Consider the following 21,473-nt stretch of genomic DNA (forward strand, 5'->3'; position numbering starts at 1 on the left):
CTTGCTAAAGCAGTTTGATTTGTGCCTAATATGGCAGGTAATCAACAAACAATAGCCAAAAAATAGTTAAAATGAAGTGCTCAATATGTGCCAGACACACATTTAAGCAATTTGCATATATTAACTAATGTAATGCTTATGTCAACCCAATGAGGTAAGTATGTATATGCCACATCCATTTTATAGATGAGAAAACTGAGGCACAGAGAAGCTGTCTCATGCTCAGTCTCCTGGATGTCGCGAATTTTGGGAGAAGTTAAGAATTTAAGACTAGGTAGCCTAACTCCAGAGCCCTGTGCCACAACTCTCTCAGTATTGTTAAGTAAATGAATGCCTTAGTCCTCAGGAACCTTTCACAGCCATTGCCTGTAGGGGGCAGGATGTTCTTACATAAGTGATAAGGATGGAAATTGAAATCAGGTTGACAAAGCTTTGAATTTTTATGCCACCTCTGTGTGATTCTGACAAGTTACTTACTCTGTCTTTACTTCAGCTTCTTCAATTGCAAAACAGAAATAAAATTGTGTATTGCAGATTGTTCTCATGAGAGTGAAATGAGGTAATATTTATGGAAGTGCTCAAGACAATGCTCAGGACAAAGTGGGTACCACGTAAGTGTTAGCCCCTCCCTCCCCACAACTGGGAGACCAAATATTATAAAATAACATGGGTATAACAAAGAGTAACACTCTAAGCGTGCATAAGGTTTAGCTGCTGGATGTTTTCAAGATGTTCTGTATTTTAACACCACTTTTTTTTTTCATTCTGACCCATCTATTCTTTTTATAATTCAGCCAATCTCAACTTGCTGCCACTGCTGTATATGACATGAACTTTGCTGCCCGTGGGCCTTTGTTGAAGCAGTTTTTTTTTTTTTCCCCCATTAAAAATGCCTTTTCCTTCTTATTTTCTCCATCCATCTACATTCTTTACGGACAATTTCTCAACTCCTCCTCTGGCCACCTACTGTATTTTGTCTGTACTTTTATTACAATACATCCAACCTCATCATTATTTTGAGTTGCCTCCCCGTTTTCTTCATTTTTAAGAGCCTCAAGTGACCAATATTCAGTTGGAGGTCAAAAAGACCATAGAGCTGAGTGTGGAAACAAGTACGACATGTTCCCTGCATTAAGACCCAGCGAGGAAAACAAATACATATACAAACACCTCACGTAAGGTGGAAAGTCACACATACACTATTAGAAATTCCACAGTATGGAAGGGGTAGAAGGAAGGAGAATGAGTTTGAAAGACTTCACGGAGGAGGCATTTGTGTGTGTGTTTAGGGAGAGGCTCTTTGGAGAGAATTTAGAGAAGAGGCTTAGAAATACTGCCTGAGCTCTGTAGACGTACATACTACTAAGTTATCTTACTTTGCATGTGAGTATTTGTGTTGAGGTGCTGGGACTTATTTTGTATAGATGTTTTCTTCGTCTCAGCACTAAACATGCTACAGCATTTAGCTGGCAGAGAATTTTGGTTTAGGGCTGCTAGACTGTTCAGTGAATAGGCAAGAGCTAACACACGTAGGGGCTTTGGGGCTTGACAGGGTCAAGGTCACCTCCAGTCCTGGTCTTCATTAGAAGAAGAGTGGCAGGGTGTTATTCAAGGTGTTATTCAAGGCCAAGAGTACCAACTAAGCTCTGTGAGAGGTAACATTCTGTGGCAAACAGCACAGGGCTAAAGACAGAAGAGGGACGTTCACCTCCTTCAGACAGACTCAGCCATGCTCACCTCTAACTCAGTTCTTAACCGAGGCCACCCAAAGCTGAATTGCAATGAGTCATCTCAAGGACTCTAAGCACGGAGATAAGATACCAGCATGGAGCTTCCTTCTCCCATGGGAAAGCATTCAACAAATGGCAGAGATCAAGAATGTACCAAATTTCAATCTGTAAAATTTGACAGGTGATTTTTATTTTGTTAATTTTAGAATTTAGCAGAAATATCTGGTCAGCCTCTTCTGGAAGAATAATTCAGTGCCTATATATTTACATTCAAGGAAATGCTGCTTAAACTGCAGCGCTGGAGAAGTACTGGCCAGAATGAACAGGCAAAAAATTTTCTAGGGAATCTTCTGGATGCAGATATGAAAAAAAAAAAGTGACTTAGTACAGTGACTACTATTGTTAGATTTTTTCACTTGTTCATTATCATTTGATCCTTTGGTAATATTGTAACAGCTTTCATTAACAATATGGCTTGGAGTTAATTGAGGCAAATCCCTTCAACACTGAGCCAGCTAGCACATTTCAGAACATGAGTTTCAGGACACTGTCGCTCTCTCTTTCCTAGAAAAGTTGTGGCTTCTCTGCAGGTCATCTGGCCAACATCAGCTTCTCATAGCGGAGGGACTAAAGGGTGGGCCCATCACCACCGTATCTGAAAACGATTCAGATCTTTGGTTTGCTGAACTTTTAAATGTTAAAACATTGAATTCCGCTGGGTTCAGATTTTGAGTCACAATAGTGAGATATCTCACAGATGTAGTAGGCAAGATAAAAAGAGTGATTTTAAAAAGCCATTCCATATGTGTTTGCAGCTCATGGTATGTATGCTGGTGAGCTCTTTGGCAAGCCTCATGGTACAGTGGAAAAGCACAGTATAATACAGACAGTCAGAAGACCTGCCTTCAAGCCATAGCTTTACTCATTTTAGGTACCTTGGGCTGGTGACAATCAGACACCAGATGTTTTTCTGGAACCAGATAAGGGTGGAAAGAATAAACGAGTACCTCTTAATTCTTCTGAGTCCTATTCCCCCAACTATACGATGGAGGAGTGTAGAACACTAACACCAGTAAATGAATATGTGTGGAAGTATTTGGTAAACTGCCAATTCATTGTAGAATGTTTCTAACACTATCCACACTTTTATTATTTCATCAAATGCAAGGATAATAGAAATCAGATAGGCAATAACACGAACAAAGTTACCAATAATTTGAAGGATTTTGACCCTTTAATGCCTCTGGTTCTGCAGTCAGCAACCTTGTCTCCATTTGATCAGATTAAAAACAATTTATGGGGGTGGTGGTTGTGAAGCCACTCTCCAGAATTTATTTTAAAATGCCAGGCTTCAGTGAGGGGATTCACCATGTCTGGAACATTCAGCAGAGAAGCCAAACATGCCTGACCACCTCAACCATTTCATCTGTTTCTGGGATCCCAGGATAGAGAATTTATGACACGAAGCGTGAACCTCTCATAACTCCTCCTGTGGAAAGGAAGAAGCATGAGGTGAAGACACGCAGTCTCATACTGGGCTGGCCTCTCAAGGGTGCACGTTGTGCCAAGACAGAGAGAATGTGGTGCGTGTGCCTGAGGCCTGAGGTAGCGGGGCTGCAGACTGCAATCCTTGGTGCCTGAACATCATTCACAGATGTTGGGGGAGGCTTCACAGAGGCCGGTGACAAGTGACTTCATCTGACTGACTCCATTTACCTCACATGAAATGGTCACCTGGTGGGATCCCCAGCCACGACATACTCTCTGTTAAAAAGAAGGTGGGAAAAGGCCAGCCACAGTGGCTCACACCTGTAATCCCAGCACTCTGGAGGCCGAGGAGGACAGACTGCTTGAGGTCAAAAGTTCAAGACCAGCCTGGCCAACATGATGAAACGCTGTTTCTACTAAAAATACAAAAATTAGCCAGACACGGTAGCACATGCCTGTAATCCCAGCTACTTGGCAGGCTGAGACAGAAGAATCGCTTGAACCCGTGAGATGGAGATTGCAGTGAGCGGCGATCACACCACTGCACTCCAGCCTCGGTGACGGAGCAAGACCCTGTCTCGGAAAAAAAAAAAAAAAAGATAAAAAGAAAAAGAAAAAGAACAAGAAGGTGGGAAAGAAGCATTCACTTTCAAAATAGACTCTCAGCAGGTGATATAGGAGACATATGGGTAACTCAGCCTATTTTCAGTTCTCCTTTGGTTGAAACCACAAAAGGAGTCTAAACTCACGTTTTTGGGGCTTTAGAGTGCGGCTGGCACACCCTCACAAAAGACCCACCCTTTCCAGAGTGACTGATGGAACTATCCTATCAAGGGTTGCCAGTGCCAAGTACCCCATACACTCTTCCAGAGGTTTCAACACTTCTGCTGACGAATGGTGAGATTTGTTCCCTTCAGAGATAGAGATATTCTGACAAGGATGAAAGGTCGATATAAAGGGCAGTAAGATGTATGCACCCCAAAGTAGTGTTTTCAGACAAACCGATCCTATCTTGACAGTCAATTGCTCTAGTCTATGATTTGAAAGTGTGTTCTAAGATGGATAGGAATAGGAAACAAGATAAAAAGCTATGACATTAAACCTGAGAAATTCCTTCTTCTTTAGACAAATGATAAATTTGCTGAATCTGTACCAACAAGAGAACTGATTATATATAATACTCAGACAAGACAATCTTCCTCTTGAAATTTCATGTCTTAGAGACAGTCTAACAGCCCTGCAGAACAAGTTATAATCTTGTTTCGTCGTGGATCAAAATGGTAGGAGTCATCGACAGTATAAGGATTTTAGAGACAAATCTGGACAAAGCTCGGCATTGTTGAAAAATAGAAAGTTAAAGTCTTTAGGATGCTACATTTTCAAAAATCATACCCCAAATCCAAAAACAACACCCCCAAACTCATATCCTATTTCCTTTACAAACTCTCTTTTATTATTATTTTATTTCCTTTCTGGGGCAGTTTTCAATTTCCAATTTTTCAAATGGAAGTGCAGAAACAATTATCGTTAAGAAATAATAATGGTTAAAAGAGGAAGACTACGGAAACATAAAAGAACAGGCATGTATTTACAGGCACCTCTAAGTAGAACAAGACAGCAAGAACAGACACCAAGCAATGCATCTCAGGTTTCAGAACAGTCTGACAGTAAGTTTCTTCAATCAGAAGAAAGGCAGAACCCAAAATACATAACAGAACTACCAGCAATTATAACATACTGCCCAGATGCTTTCTTTGAAGTTAAGCAGACCATATCTATCTCATAGTATTTGTTAAAAAAACAGTTACCTTAACTCAGTCTTAGAAGAGCACCCTATCATCTAAAGGCAATGTCACTTACTGGGGCATCTCTCCGCCTCCTCTGTCGGCTGCTCCTTCTCTGGCTTGGGTGGGCCTTTGATTTTGTACACTAAGGCACGGAGTTTTCCTGTCCAGGAGGTGTCCTCCTCCTCCTCTTCCTCTTCTTGCAAAGGAACCCCTTCCAAGCCACAGAACAGGGTGAAAATCCAAAGCAGTACATGAAACCGTCATGGCGTCAGTAAGAACATTTTAAAAACTGCTTCCATCCTTCTGGAACTTTCTAAAGATACTACAGGCACCCTCTCATAAATATTTACCTATCTTATACCTTTTGGAAAAAAAATGGTTGATTTCCTGTCTATCAGAATATCAAGTAAGTTTAATCCTAAAACGGGTGTTTTGAATCTGTACCCCCAAAACCTCTGGAACAGTGTATGGGGGATTACATACACTCTTATAGTGTTGAAACCTCTGGAAGCATGTTTGGGGGACGTGGCCCTAGAGTCTGTAGAAGGAGTTAACATTGAGTTATTTCAAATGAAAAACTTGTCAATTACCCACGTATTATTCAACTTACCCATGTACAAGCAACATAAATGCCGAGAGCCACTTCAAACCAGTAGGTAGGTATCCAAGTAGAGATTGCTGGCTGAGAAGCCTTAAGGGCAGAAGTTACTAAACACCACCCCCCTACACACAGCCACACCTAATAGCTAAAAAGCAAAGGGATCAGAATCTTGTTTGATCTGGAAGCTGACAGTTCCAACTAACTTTAAGTAAATTAGGTGAGGTTTATATAAGGATCAGTTTATCTTCATGCTTTTGCTAGAAAGCCTGTTTCCTCTTTATATCTCTGCACAGGCTCTTCTAGGTAGAAGGAATTTTGATCACATATTCTACCAGGGTTACTTCTTGTATCTTTTCTGACTTGAAAGACAGTATTACAATTTTAAATACAAAAATAACTTCCCAACCCACCACTAGCTTTCTAATGAAGGAATCAAAAACAGACTTTTCTTGGACAAAGCCTTTCTCTGGGCAGCTCACCACAGTGAAGGAGAAGGTCCTCATGGAAATCATACAGCTCCTCCCGAATCTCCTCTGGGCAGGGGCAGTTCTCTCCCAGTTGAAAGTTAAGAAGCATGTTGATCTTTGAGGGGAAGAGAAGAATAGCTAGTTGGTTCTCAATGTTGGCCAAGGGAACTCAGATCCCGCCTTAGACAGACACTTACATTCTTTGCAAATTTATTTTGCTTAGTGATTTTTTTTTTTTTTTTTTTTTGGTAAAAGTGGCCAATATTTAAAAGTAGCTTTCACCTTTTTCTGATTCTAAAAGTAACTTATTAATTGTGTAACGTTTGGAAAATATCTAAATAAGAAAATTTACTGTGATTCCACCACCCCAAGATAACTACTGTTAGTATTTTTAGCTAATGTCTTCCTGACATTATACATGCATACACACAGAATAGATCACATTCCAGATACACCTTTTAAAAATCAGTTTTCCGCTTAATGTTACTTGAACATTTTCTTATTTTCTTAATCTAATTTTTAACAGGTGCATTGTAATTATATAGATGAATAATTTATGTAAAATTAACTGTTATGACACATTTGTTTCTATTATTTGTCCTTATAAATAAAGTTGGTCTGAGTTTCCTTTAAAATAATTTTTGTTCATGTCTCTGATTATTTTCTTAGAATAAACTCCCAGAAGCAAAATGACTAGAGCAACAGGTTTGTATATTTTAATAGTTTTTTATATGAATTTACAAATTGCCCTTCAGAAAGCTTACAATAATTTGCATTATTAACAAATTTATACAAGTGTGTATTACTATGTCATCTTCATTACAGGAATGAGAGTTAACACATTTTCAAATATTTTCAACTGAATGGGTGAAAAATGTCATATCCCTGTTGCTGTAATTTATGCTTAATTGGTGAGGTTGAAATTTGTTTTTTCACACATAAAAATTAATTTTATTTTGTATTTTATAAATTTCCCATCCATATTTTCCTCCATTTTTCTACTGGGTAATTATCTTAAAAAAGTTTGCCCTTGAGTGCTTTGCACACCTCTAGATTTTTAACTTTTTATATACGTTTATACTCTAAATGTATTGCCCAGTTTTTAGTCAGCTTTTAAGTTTGTCTACAAGTTTTTGTTTTGTCATGTAAGTTTATGTTTTTCAGTGCCAATCTATCATTCTTTTCTTTTAGTTTTTGTCTCAGGGATTTTTTTTTTTTTTCTTTTTTCCAAGACAGAGTCTCGCTCTGTTGCCCTGGCTGGAATGCAATGGCATGATCTTGGCTCACTGCAACCAACCTCCACTTACTGGGTTAAAGCGATTCTCCTGCCTCATGGTCCCGAGTAGCTGGGATTACAGGTGCGCACCACCACACCTGGCTAATTTTTTGTATTTTTAGTAGAGATGGGGTTTCACCGTGTTGGCCAGGCTGATCTCGAACTCCTGACCTCGTGATCCACCTGCCTTGGCCTCCCAAAGTGCTGGGATTACAGGTGTGAGCCACTGCACCCAGCCTGACTCAGGGTGTTTAGTAGTTTTTGTGCTATGGACCCCTCTGAGAATCTGGTGAAACACATGGATTGCTTCTCTGATTAGTATTTTAAATGCACAAAATAAAATACATAGGACTACAAAGAGAAATAATTATACTGACATACAGTTATCAAAACTATAAAAATCAAATTTGTGATGTAGTAACGTATGTACTTCTTTATTAACTCATCAGAGAAAATGATCTAGTGGCAGGTCTTATATCCACTGTGGTCTTGAGGTAGTAAGGAATGAAAATGATTTTTCTAGATACCATAACCACTGTAATGTGATATGAAAAAATGTGCAATTTTGGTTGGTGACAAAGTCAGTTACTTGTTTTGCTGCCCATATTAAAATAAGAAAAGAAATGCTATCAGAGATCAATGAAAATAAAGCTGTCATTCATTTTGCACTCAGGTTCCTGGGTCCCCGAATTCTGCCCACCGAGCCACGACCCCAGGTCACTGAACATCTGGAGGGACAAAAGAAATAACCAGACGTTAACATTTTGCTGCCTAAGCCAGGAAAACCCAAACTCCTTCTGTTTAGGATTTCTAGGTTGGGCACATTTAGAGTCTCTTATTAAATCGTGAACCTTACGTAGCATTGTTAGGAGGAACTCTACTCAAAGCTCTAACTGCAAACCATATTTTGGAAGTAGGTAGAGGTATTGTTTGTAAGAAAAAATATCCACAAAACAGATGGGAAAAGTCATGTTTGTGGTTTTTCTGTGAGCTAAAATTACGGTAATTATATAAACATATGCTGATTCGTTGTTGATTAAAAATAAGATTTGAAGATCTGGTTTCTGAGTTAGAAAACTAGTTTCTTTACTAAAAGATCTTTCTTTTGGCAGAACATTTAGGAAGCAGGGGCTTCCGTGCCTGTAGGACATACAACAGAAAGCTGGGTTGAGCTGAATTTTCTGCTGCAGGCCATGCCCTTTAATAACGTCCTCTTGGAAATGAAAGGGCAGTTGGTTATGCTTGGCTAACTTGCCAGCAACCTTTGGACTAATCTCAGTTTTACCTTCTTTTGTACTTAGTTATATCCCCCAATTTTTTCCATCTTCCTGAATACTCTCTGGATATAGGGCTTAAAAATCTATTTTCTCTTCAAAAGTTGTAGAAGGATATCACTGTTTTAAAATTCTAATTTTCAGGCATCCTATTTTCTAAGTGATTTTGCATGACTATTCTCTGAAATTGATCTAAATCCACCATATCCTTTGATGACATTAAATCTTCCTGACATTGGTAACTCTACGGGTAGGTGCCTTGTAGAAGTGCATACTCTGGGGGGGATGGCAGGAGGACAGCTGAATCTCATAGTGGTAAGTGCCTCTTCTTTCATTTTTATTCCCAGACCAGCAGTATCAGCATTACCTGAAAACTTGCTAAAAATGCAAATGCTTGGGCTTCAGCCTAGACATGAGGCCTGGGCGTGGTGGCTCACGCCTGTAATCCCAGTACTTTGGGAAGCTGAGGCGGGTGGATCACTTGAGGTCAGGAGTTCGAGACCAGCCCGCCCAACATGGGAAAACCCCCGTCTCTACTAAAAATACAAAAATTAGCTGGTCATGGTGGCGCATGCCTGTAGTACCAGGTACTTGGGAGGCTGAGGCGTGAGAATCACTTGAACCTGGGAAGCAGAGGTTGCAGTAAGCTGAGACCATGCCACTGCACCCCAGCCTGCATGAGAGAGCAAGACTCTGTCTCAAAGAAGAAACCCTAGGGGTGAAACCAAGCAAACTGTGTTTTATTAAGCCTTTTAAATGATTCTGATGCTTGCTCAAGAATCACTGGTCTAATACATTAGTGAAGAATTTCTTGAGTTACAGACTTCTGAAATGAGTCTGAAGAGATTGATCAGAGGATTGTTTAGAATACTAAAGGAGGGTACATACTCATCATCCCTTTGCTAGATGTAAAATGAGAAAGTCTTTTGGATTGACTGGAAAAGATTATTTGCGCTGTGCCAAATGCACAGGTATGCTCCTTTGTCAGGAATTACTCTTGAAGCCTTTACAAATGTTGTCAAGCTGTTTTTAGACTGGCAGTGGATCTAAATGGCAGCCCAAGAGACGGTAGAAGGTATGGAGATAGAATGGGGAAAGGAAGGCTGTGAGCAAACATTGTCCTTCCCACGAGCCAGAACCATGAGCAGCTACATCCATGAGGACAGTACTGGGTGGGCAACCCCAGGCTTGGCTGGGAGAAAGAGATGCCAGAAAACATGTGTGAACTCCACTCACCGGGTCACTGATGGAAGGTCACAGAGCCTGGGATGAAGCAACTGCAAATATCTCCAACAATAAAACTAATAGTAGCTCGCTTAGTACTTACAGAATGCTTACTCTGTGACAGGCATCATGCAAAGCAATCTAAATGCATGATCTCATGGGATCTTTGCAAGAACCCTGGGAGGGAGATGCGAAAATTATCCACATTTTGCAGCTAAAGAAACAGATACAGAGAGGTCATGTGGAAGACCACACAGCAAGCAATGGGGGAGCCAGTTTGGGAACCCACAGTCTGAAGCCAACATGTCTTACCATTACCATGTCATTCTGTCTTCTGCTATTCACAAATACATACGAAAGAGCCAGAATTTGCCCAGTGAAATAGGGAACATTCAGATCTATTGCCAGTCTAAAAGCAGCCTGACAACATTTGTAAAGCCTTCAGGAGTAATTCTTGGGAAAACAGCCCATCTGCGCATTTTGTGTGGTGCAAATGATTTGTTCCAGTCAGTCCAAAGTGCTTTCTCATTTTGCAAAGGGATGATAAGCTTTACCCGCTCATTAGCCAGGCTGGTATCATTCAAGAGAATCTTTTAAAAGCCAAGTTATATCATTCATTTTTAAGCCAATATAAATATCTATGTTATAAAATAGGTTAGGAAAGTAATTGGATGGAGTTGTATTTCTGCCATTAACATAAAATGGTGGTAACTATATTGACAACACTTTATGGACAGGCTGCTTGTTTTATATATATGTATATATATTTACTCTATGATGGGCATCATGCTAAGCTATCTAAACAAATTATCTCATGTGATCCTTGCAAGAACCCTGGGGAGGAGATGCAAAAATTACCTACATTTTGCATCTCCCTCTCAGGATGTATACATATATATGTATATGTATATACATAATCCAAAGATCTGGTTTCAAAACAAAAACTACTTTCTACACTAAAAGATTTATCTTTTCTTTTGAACACTTAGGGAGCAGTGGCCAACCCACCCGCAGGGTCTAAGTGAGCTGCTGAGCAGTGGAGAAAATGGAAACTCTTATTCTACCAGATGTGCCTCCCTCATTTAGAAATTTCTCACCAGGATCTTGACTCTTCTTAAAGAAGCCCTTCCCACCGGGGTAAGGCTAACCCCAAGGTGGGTACTGTGAAGAATGAATGCAACAAATCACAAAGATGACTCACTCGCTGAGTCCCCGAGTCCCCTTCTCCAGGCTCCGTGGAGCTGGGGAGGCTTTGTGAGAGAGGCGTGACACTGGCGAGGGGGTTTACACACATTGGACGAAGAAGACTGTGGGCCAACTCTCATAAGTAGGGGCAGGCTGACCCTATTCTGTTGGTGTCTGATGGACAGGTAGTGACTTCTGGAAGGGTTGGCAGAAATCCTTGTGAGTGGTGTATCCTTGCTGAGGAGACAGTTGAATCCCAACAGTGGTCTGGTCTTTGAATCAGTAATGGAGGCATTGGAGACGGTGAAAGGAGAGAGGAAGCCCTGCCGCATGTGCAGTTTAGAAAGGGGTATTTTCCCACCCAAGAGAATTAGCACATATTCCTTAGCTTTCAGGACTAGGCCTGTCTCCTGCTATTGCAGTGGGTCTTTTCATCTTCCATAGCTCTGGAAGCTGCCCCAGACACCACAGAGGTTTCATGTGCCCTGTTCCATAGGTCTCAAGTTCTTGCATAGGAACTGGATGGAAGCTCAGGACGGGACCCTCACCTGCTCCTGTGGGGGTGAGCGGAATTCCTTGGTCTTCCGGGCAGTCAGGGCTGCAGACATGTTCAGGGCCTGCATGAGCTCATTGTAGCGGAACTTCTGATTTGCCTGCAGCTTGGAGACATAAATGTCACCAAATGCCACAATGGCCTCCACTCGGTGCTGCAGCTCACAGTCGCAGAGATAGCTGAGGAGCTCACACATCTGCAGTGAAAGTATTATATATTTAACACTTTGTGTACATTGGTGAGGCTGCTGGCATCCCCATTTTTCAGACAGTAGCACTGAGACTTAGACAATTAAAGTAAATTGCCACACAGTGGTCATAGAGCTGTTACTCAAATCTTCACCATTAAGGTAAAGGCAGTAACAGAAAGCAGCTCACTAAAGACAGAGGAAATCTGCCTGTGGAGAGAGAGAGAATGGTATTTCTAAGAAAATATTTTCCCAGGAAGCTCAGTAGAAAAACCAGCTCCAGATCATGCATGTGAGTGCTACCTCCCTTTCTGAAATTTTCCAGTCCTGGAGGATGGAAAGTAGAGATGTTTGTCCTTCTCTCCATCTTCCACTGTTTTCTGCATTACTTTTCTGGGATGAGTTGTTTTGGATTGTTATTCTTACCAAGCTTATCACTGTTAGAACTTATTCGACAACAAGCACCATAATCATCAAGCACTCTTGGCCAGTCCCTATGCCGAGCACTTGACATACCTCATCTTCTTTAACCCTCAGTGTGTTCCTGATATTTTTATCAAAGCAGAAGATCTCTTAACCTGCCTCCACTTAACCACCTGCAGCTTACCTGCAGCTTGACGGACTCGGGTAATCGAGTCTGCAACAAGCCTTTGACGGGAGCCTCCTTGCTGGCCTTCTCCCCAGCCTCCACAGCCTTCTCCTCCACCTGGGTCACTTCCTCCTTTTCTGCTCCCTCCTCTGTCTCCGCACTATGCTCTCCAAACACAGAGGGATCAATCAGGAGCAGGATCTGCCGAACATCGTCATCATCAAACACGCCCATGACCAGCAGGGTTCCAATGAGTTTCAGCACAGGCACAAACTGGAACTCCACAGACCCCCCGACGGGGTCTCGGATGTGGGCCCCGCTGCACTGCACTGCCTCTGTCAGCATACTCAGAGCCTTCGTCCTGAGACTCTCCAGGGGAATCTCAGGGCTCTGTTTTTGGTGCTCCTCACCAGTCACGACAAAGCAAGGGGTGGAGAACCTGAACCCGGGCTTGAGACATGTTCTCAGGCCCACCCCAGGCAGTCCGTGCCTCTTGGACTCGTCCGGGAAGAGGCGGATATTCCTGGTGGTGCTGGTAATGGGGATGATGTACTCGTTCTTCATCATCAGCTTCCTCTCCTTGGCGTTGGCCAGGTGGATGCTGATGAGCAGGTCATAGAAGCCAGCTCGAAGGAGGCCGGGGAGGTACTTGTTGTCAATGGCATAGAAGAGCTGGGAGAGGTCCACGTGGCTGCACAGGGCGTAGGCCACGCGGCTGTTTCCCAGGGCGCACACCGCGCTGTAGAGCCTCAGCGTGTGGTAATGGAACCTCATCAGGTCCTCCTGCTCACAGAGCTCTAGGATATCCACACACCTGAGGACAGGACGAGCAATCAGCCACACCAAGGGGAGAAGAACCCACCAGAATCCAGCGATTTCACCCAGCCCAACGGAGGCAGAGTGGGGGGAAGGATGGAGGGGTCTCTGCCACAGTTTCTCTTATGGCTTATCATGCCTCTCTCAGCTCTGGTCCATGTTCCAGTTCCTAGTACTCCACCATATTTAACTACAAGACTCTCAAAAGCCTGCAAGATGCTGGTTTACCAACTATGAAAGTCCTCATTATTAGGAAAAAATCCAAAATTCCCAAACAAAACATTCACATATATGAGAGCGATGACTTGGTCGTCTTACTTGTAGGATCAAGCAGATCTTGCATTTCCCTGTGTAAAATCTCCTCAGAAAATGTAGATTATGCTTTCAGTCAGTCTACCGTCTACATCAGGGGTTCCCAGTCCCGGGGCCATGGACCGGGACCGGCAATAGATTCTCACAGGAGCGTAAACCCTATTGTGAACCGTGCATGTATAGGATCTAGGCTGCATGCTCCTTATAAGAATCTAACGCCTGAAGGTCTGAGGCGGAACAGTTTCATCCTGAAACCATCCCCACTACCCGCTCCCCCAGTCTCACAAACCACTGTCTGTGGAAAAACTGTCTTCCATGAAACCAGTCCCCGGTGCCAAAAAGGCTGGGGACCACTGATCTGGATCATCTGTATATCCAGTCTATCACTATCCATGGGGTGTTCCTCCAACAACCGGAAAACAATCACACCTGCACTCTTGTCCCGAGAGGAAACACCTTCCAACCTAAAACCAGTTAACATCATCCAGCTGGCTTTCTCCTTCATTTAGAGCTTCCTTGTTTGTGTGGGTCCAGGGCCTGGGCTCTAATCTCCGCTTAGATTTTCCATTTAGTCTGATGCCTCATCATGGATTTGAAGACTGCAGGATTGACTGACTTGGCTGGGCTCCTGGTCTTTTCTGCCCCTTTCCTGCCGTGGCCTGCCCTACTGCCCCGTGACCCAGTGGGACATCTGAATGGGACCTATGCAGGTGTCAAACACCTCCACCCTTTCCCATTACGCTGCTTTTTTATTCAAAGAGGTCAAGGAACAGCAATAACTATAACGTGTATTCCTTACTATGTACAGAAACTGTACCAGATTATACCTATACGATCTCATTTTTTTCCTCCCAGAAACCCTTTGGGCAGACACTTCTCTCACTGTGTAGATGAAGAGAGCAACGTTCAGACCCCACAAGTAATGTACCCAAGGCCACACAGCCAGAAAGCAGAAAGAGAGAGCAATGGGATTGAACCCCAGCCATAATTAACAGCACCTCTTAGCAAGGGGGGACCAGGAACCTGATTCCTGATTCTCTAAGTCAAGCTAGGATGCCTCGTTCTTCCCCTTCCTGTCATAAATGATGCATATTTCAACGTAAACTGGTTTTTAATTAGAGGCATGGCACTGTTCCTTGATCCCAGGCACTAGGAGCTGCAACAAATGTCCTGTGGCAGCACCTCGTAGTGTGTTTCCTGCTGTTTCTGAGTAATGAAAGTGGGAAGGAACAGAAACTGAGGCACTGGGGAAATCAAATCATATTGGGACTAAGCAGGATCCAATACAGACGCTCCTGGTTCCCTTCTGGGCTTGCCTGGCTCTGCCTCACCTGCCCTCAGGCCTGCCCCTTCCTTCGCGGGCCCCTCTGGTACCTGTTCTCCTCGGGGATGTGGAGTGCCATCATCTGCAGGGGCTCCAGGCACTGCACCACCCAGCCGTGGCGCTCGCTCACGCGCTCGCTCTCCACCTTCAGGAAGCTGTTGGGCACGCGGCTCCAGAGCACGGGCTGGATGGTTTGGACGTCCAGCCGCGGTGGACACTGTGGGACCGGGTTCTTCTCTTCACTCTTGAATATGGCCGCCGACAGGGGCATTGCGTTCTGGGGCACGTGGGAAAGGCATTGGAAAAGAAACACACAGTTGCTGGATGACGCACCCAGACGTTTTAACCACGATGGTCAGTATAAATTAAAGAGGGACAGATGTATCCAGGGACCTCTAAGGGCTTTACCAGCATTAATTAGCAATTCAAATAATGGGTTAGATGAGCATTAATTGATTCTTTCAGCACCCAAAAGAGGCGGGCAAAGGCGAAGATAAGAATGCATATTCTATCATCTGAATTCCACAGGAAAGGGCAGGGCCTGGGGGTTGGGGGATTATGGGAAGTGAGCGGGCTTCTCCTGTCTTCTGAGGCCTGGGATTTTCCCCCAATGGTTAGTTCTGCTTTCTCTTGTCATGGCCATTAGATGAGAGGACAAATAAATACCTTCAGCTTTCCAAGTTCGAACTGAAACAAGGAAGTACTTGTAGGCTGCAGGAAGACTGCTGGAAACACTTTGGTGTTGGGCTCCACCTGGAAATCAAAACAAATCGAAAGCTTTGCCCGGAGCTGGGCAAACATTACAGCCAGCTCAGCCATTGGGTGTTTTGGTCACAATCTCATTCCAATGACGGCTAGCTGTCTGGTCATTCTCCACTGCTCAGAAATTCACGGAGACCGGGTGTCAACCAGTGGACGTTGTCACAATTCCACACCCTAAACACTCTCTCTACTTGGGGCTGAATAATCCCAGGTCCTTTCACTTTTTCTCTCAGATACCTGTAGCCAGTGGCTTCCTCCAGTGCACAGCAGGATAGGTAGGTGTGAAGCTAACTCCCACCAAAGGCAACCTGCTGTTGGTCACTGAACAATGTGATGTGCCTGCTCTTCATCGAGCCCAGAGACACGTGGCACATGGGTAGAAGCATCATTCTCCACACCTGCCCACAGGAGATGATAACTGGGATAGGGTGGTGACGCAGGCAATCGACATTAGTCAAGCAAGCCCAGGGAGATTCCATGGCAGGGTTTCCCAGCCTTGGCACTGCCGACATTTCAGGCCAGGTAGCTCTTTGTGGCGGGAGCCGTCCCGTGCACTGTAGGATGCTGGGCGGCATCCCTGCCGTCTGCCCACTGCCCATCAGCAGCACTCTCTGCCCCACCACCGTCATGACAACCAACAAGGTTCCCAACATTGCCAAATGTTCTGTGAAGGGCAAAAGCACCCCCGATTGAGAAACACTGCTCTACAGGCAAAGACTGTGAGGTCTCTCACTGGAATAACAAAAGGACACCGTTTCCCTCCCAAATCTCTCTCTCTCCCGGGGTTCCTCTGAACTCCTCTCCACCCTCTCCACCCCCTTCTCACTCTTCAGCATTCCAGTTCTTACGTTGAAGGGTCTGGGATGCACTGATATGCCCCAGCTGCCACTTAGATGAAGCATTAGATTTATCAATGTACCACATCAGGAGCTCCGGGTACTATTTGCTCCCTTTGATGGAGGAGCGGCCTCTGAATTCTCTAGTACTAAAGTATTCTCAAGGGAGTCACTGGAGGACGACAGAAGACTACATAAAGTCTCCTCACACACTGAGACTTTAATTCCATCAGTTGAAACCTTTTAGGTTGAAGAAAACATAGCTGTTAGAAAATTCTTGCAACTCTCCCCATCTACAAATGAGAGGACGGCAGGTGTGCTGGACATACCCTAAGGTGACCCCAATGAGTCATCATTCCCCTAGAACTTGCATCTCGCTTTCAGCAAATAGAATGGCAAAGGTGAAGGACCTGTCACTTCCTAGATTATTTTATGTAAAACTTCATCTTGGTGGACTGGAGACAAAGCTTCTCCACATGACCTTGGAAATGTGAGCAGCTATACTGGTAAAGGGCTTATGAGAGAGCCACGGAACAAGGAATTCTTGGGGGTGGAGGGTAGGGAGTCAGCATGAAAACAGGACCTCAGCTCTACAAATGCAAGCAACTGAATTCTGCCAACCAGCACATAAGCATGGAACAGGATACTGAGCTGTAGAAAAGAATGCCGCCTGGCTGAAACCTTAACTGTATCCTTGTGAGACCCTGGGACTGAGGACCCAGCTACACTGTGGCCAGACTACTGATCCACAGAAATCATGGGATAATAAATGTATGTTATTTTAAGCCACTAAATTTGTAGTAATTTGTAATGTGACAACAGAGAATGAGTACAGTGAGTTTTCTTTTTGTCAAAGCAATTGTCATAGGCATTCTTTAAATAATGAACTTCCTCAATGCATTTAGACATGAGATTTACAAAACCACACAATTTTATGGCTGTGACTTAGAAGACTGTATGATTTAGTGCTATCATTTGTTCATGATGAAACAGGCTGGACTGGTTAAACCCCAGACTTTCACCTAGTACATGGTCCTTCTAGTACACAAAAGTGGCCTCACATTTCAGGTAAAAATATTTGGTTTATACTGGGTGTTCCATGGATGATAGGAAGAGGTAAGTGCCAGTAAAACCAAAATGTTGGAGTAGACTGCTAGAACCGTCTGGCTGTGCCTGAAATAAGCCTTGTAACATTCAACAGAGAATTATGTAGTATCTATTATATACTTGCTTTGTGCCAGACCCTGAGTTCATGGTAATGAGACATGAATAGGAAATTATGATTTGATGTCTGACTTGAGCTATAAGGCAGGAGTCGCCCCTGGGCTGGCTCCCAGATTTCTCACATGTCCACTATGTGACATCTAGAACAACTTGTAGCCCTCAAGTCACTGCAAACTGAAGGGAGCAGAGCTCCTATGGCTGAGAAAACTTCATCGGAACCAGTAGGAAGCCCATGTGTCTGTGCAAACAGGGAGAGAGAAATGCGTTCAGTCGAAGGCTTCCGTGGCTGAACTAAGTCACACCAGTATAGGGAGCCATAGCTTGAAGAGGGAGTTTTATTTTCAGGTCCCTTGGGACAGGTTCCTGAAAACTTCATAAACCGCCCAAACTCCAGGGCTCTCCTCAACCCTCCCTGCAGAAAGTAGGTGTTTTGAGAGCATGTAGGATGCGCTGGGATAGGTTTATTCTCCACCATGCAGAGTGTACTCCCACGTGATAAACACAGGAAATTTCTCTTCAATCACTACAAGAAGAAGAAACACAAGTGTGGGCTCATGAGGGTGTAATGAGGATAAAAATGGGCAATTGGTGGTGTGGTAAGCAGGATTCTAGAAGGCCCTCCGGGAGCCCTGGTGTGACTCATGCTATGTGGCGTGGCAAAAGGCATTCTGCTGATGCAATGCAATTGTACTAACCAATTGCCCTCAAGATAGGGAGCCCTTGTTGGCCTTTTCAAATTGCACGAGTCTTCTAAAAGCAGGAGTTTTCCTGCTGGAGGAAGAAGGCAAAATCACAGAGAAAAACCGAATGTGTCCTTGTTGGCTTTGAACTGGATGGGGGCACATGTAAAGGAATGTGGGTATCCACTGGGAGCTGAGAGTGGCCCTGGCTGATAGCCAGCAAGGAAACAGGGGCCTCAGAATCTATGACCTAAGACCCATAACCTCAAAGAACTGCCAACACCTTGAATGAGCTCAGAAGTGGAATCATCTTTGAGCCTCCAGATGACCCTGGTTCAGGCCCAGGGCACACTTTGTGTTTGGCCTTCTGAGAACCTGAGCACCCAGTCAAGCCTGCAGAACCCCGAAATAATGTGTGTTGTTTGAAGTTGCTAAATTTTGTGGTAACGTCTCAGGCAGCAATAAAAAAACGCGTACAAGGGAATTTCCCAGCCATGGGTCAGTCTGGTAACACATACTTGGTGAGCATCCACTAGGTGCCAGGTACTGTTTCATGCATAGGGAGGCAGCAGTGAGCATGGGAGAGGGTCTCTACCCTCAAGGAGCTTACCTTCTAAATGAGGAACTTACATGCCCATGGATTGTGCAACCAGCCCAGATTTAGCACTGCTGTGGTGTGCCACTGACACTTTCCCTTTTGTATCTGAGGCACTTTTTATCACTGGCTGATCTGTTTTGTCCTTACAATAATGGACATCCTTTTTCTAATCATGTGTGAAGGTCATGGCATAGGAACCGGCCTGAATTGAAAGCTAACGCCTCTTGTAAATCCGGATCACATAGCTGCCTCTGTCTCAGACTGGTGTGCCTGGAGTGGCAATCACTGAGAAGCATCTCTTGAAGGTAGATTTTATTTCTCAGATTCTCCACTGATTATATTAAGTGGGACAGAAAAATGTGTTCAAATTGCTTATCACTATGTAATGGGGACGTCTAGAAACATTGTTGGAGAGACTCCTTCTCTCATCATTTTGTTTTCGAGTCCTTTCTGAATCTGAAAGCCAGTGTGTCAATATTGCTGGACTGTTCTTCTTGAGATAATTGAAAAATGAAAATGGCTACAGCTGTGGAATAACAACGATCCCCCTGTCAGGGACCAGATGCATGGCAGGACACGTTACTGTCTTGCTTGGAACGAGAAGGGGGCTGGCTGGGTGTGAGCCACTCAGGTTTCTGGACAGAGTCCTGACACCATCTCCTTTGCAGCAGCATTCTTTAGGGCAAGAGTCAGGACTGGGACCGCTGAGCAGGGTCATGAGGATTTCTATGCACGGGGTGGAGGAAGGCTCTCCAGGAGGTAGGTACCAGCACCCAGCCAAAAGAAGACAATTGACCAGCCTATATCACCCAGGAGGATGGTGAAAGGTGGGCTAAAGCTGCCACAGTGTCCTCCTCTTCCACATCACGGGCTCGTTCCTGAAGCAGACAAGTCACTGCTGCTGCAAATGCCATGTGAACAAATTAATTAACTTTTTTGAACTGCCAAAGATCAGCTAGTCTTAAAAGTTCTGAGATGCTTTAGCGTTCTCTGCAGCTCAGGGAGGGCCCTTCAGTTAAACTCATTTCTAAAGTTAATGGGAAAAAGCGAATGGATTCTGAAGGACAGCAGTAACGTATATAAAACACTTCTCAGTGGATTTGGGGGTGGAGGGGATAGAATCATGAAGAAGTACTGGAAGAATAATACTTTACTTGCTGCCTCAAAGCCTGGCTTTGCGAGTTCATCTTTCTGGAAACAGTTGGTTGTGCCCCAGCTGCTGAAGCAAGCGTGCCAAGCCAAGTGGTGATGATTCCACTTTCTCCCAGGAGGAGGAGGAGGTGCAGAGAGGGTCATGCACGGCAGGAGGTGCTGGAGAGACAAGGTGGCGGCCTGTGTGCCAGCAGGCTGTTCCCGGCTCCCAGGAACGGTTTGCTCCATCTGTTCTTAGTCAATGAACATTTCAGATGGGAGGTGGCTACTCTGTCTCCTCTCTACCTTACCTCATCTCTCCAACCACAGGCCAGAGAACTGGCTGCCAAGAGGCTTTTCAGCCTGGAGGCTGCAACCTGAGGCTGACTTAAGAATCAGGAGTTGTATCCATACACATCATAGCAGGATGTTTTTAATGTGCTATAGTTAGGTAAACCAGTGACCCTGAAAAACTGCTGGATTCCTTAAATACTGCATGCCACTCTCCTGCTCAGAAACCTTCAATGGCTCCCCATTTCCTATCTATACCTCCCTAGTTTTCCAAATACATTTCTTACCAATAACTATAAGAGCCCTATGCGATGTCCACTGATCCTTAAGCACACTTCGTGCTTCCCTATCTCCATAATGCTTCTTGAGCTATGTATTCAACACTCTTCTCTTTCCACCCATGAGAATTCATTCATTCTTTAAGACAGGGTCTCACTCAGTCACTCAGGCTGGAGTGTAGTGGAACAATCATGGCTCACTGCAGCCTTGACCTCCCCAGACTCAAGCAATTCTCTTAGCCTCCTGAGTAGCTGGGACTACAGGTGTATGCCACCACACACAGCCAATTTTTGTAGTTTTTGTAAAGCTGAGGGTCCACCATGTTGCTCAGGCTGATCTCAAACCCCTGAGCTCAAGTGATCTGTCTGCCTCGACCTCCCCAAGATACTGAAACTACAGGTGTGAGCCTCCATGCCTGTATACAAATTTTTTTTTTTTTTTAATCAAGATTTCTCCTTAATGAACATGTTCCTGACTGCTCGTGATAGAAGGGGCTCTTCCTTTTTTGAACTCGCATAGCGTTCTGTCTACAAATACTTGTGACTCTCCATTCTGCCCTGGAGAGTCAAGAATGTTTTACATAAACATTAATTCCTTAACTTCCCATCTCCCATAGTATGCTCTGTGGAACTCTAGGTTCATAGACTATTACTGGTTCTTAAAGTTAAAAAAGTGCTTGTCTCTGTCAAATAATTTGAGAATTGCTTGGTTAGATAGGTTTCTTTCTGAAGTACTTCTCAAAAGTTTCACTGTGCTAACCTTCATTACAAAACTTCAAGAGAATTTGATATGTGGCAGTTTGCCAAGCTTACCTGGCCATCAAGAATGAAGAGATCTTACATATGTAACAAACCTGCAC

At 44.0% G+C, this 21,473-nt stretch overlaps 1 protein-coding gene across 1 annotated transcript in view; it reads right to left on the minus strand.

Moving 5' to 3' along the window:
• RYR3 (ryanodine receptor 3) overlaps nucleotides 1-21,473 on the minus strand; it is a 404,874-nt gene that overhangs the window by 192,545 nt on the left and 190,856 nt on the right. The window contains exons 33-38 of the mRNA XM_031935734.1: nucleotides 15,480-15,566; nucleotides 14,864-15,090; nucleotides 12,380-13,175; nucleotides 11,581-11,781; nucleotides 6,086-6,188; nucleotides 5,079-5,216 (exon numbers count right to left, since the gene is read on the minus strand). Coding sequence (XP_031791594.1) covers nucleotides 5,079-5,216; nucleotides 6,086-6,188; nucleotides 11,581-11,781; nucleotides 12,380-13,175; nucleotides 14,864-15,090; nucleotides 15,480-15,566 — 1,552 coding nt within the window. The remainder of the gene's footprint in view (nucleotides 1-5,078; nucleotides 5,217-6,085; nucleotides 6,189-11,580; nucleotides 11,782-12,379; nucleotides 13,176-14,863; nucleotides 15,091-15,479; nucleotides 15,567-21,473) is intronic.

Source organism: Piliocolobus tephrosceles, chromosome 6 (genome assembly GCF_002776525.5).
Source record: "Piliocolobus tephrosceles isolate RC106 chromosome 6, ASM277652v3, whole genome shotgun sequence".
Lineage (NCBI taxonomy): Eukaryota > Metazoa > Chordata > Mammalia > Primates > Cercopithecidae > Piliocolobus > Piliocolobus tephrosceles.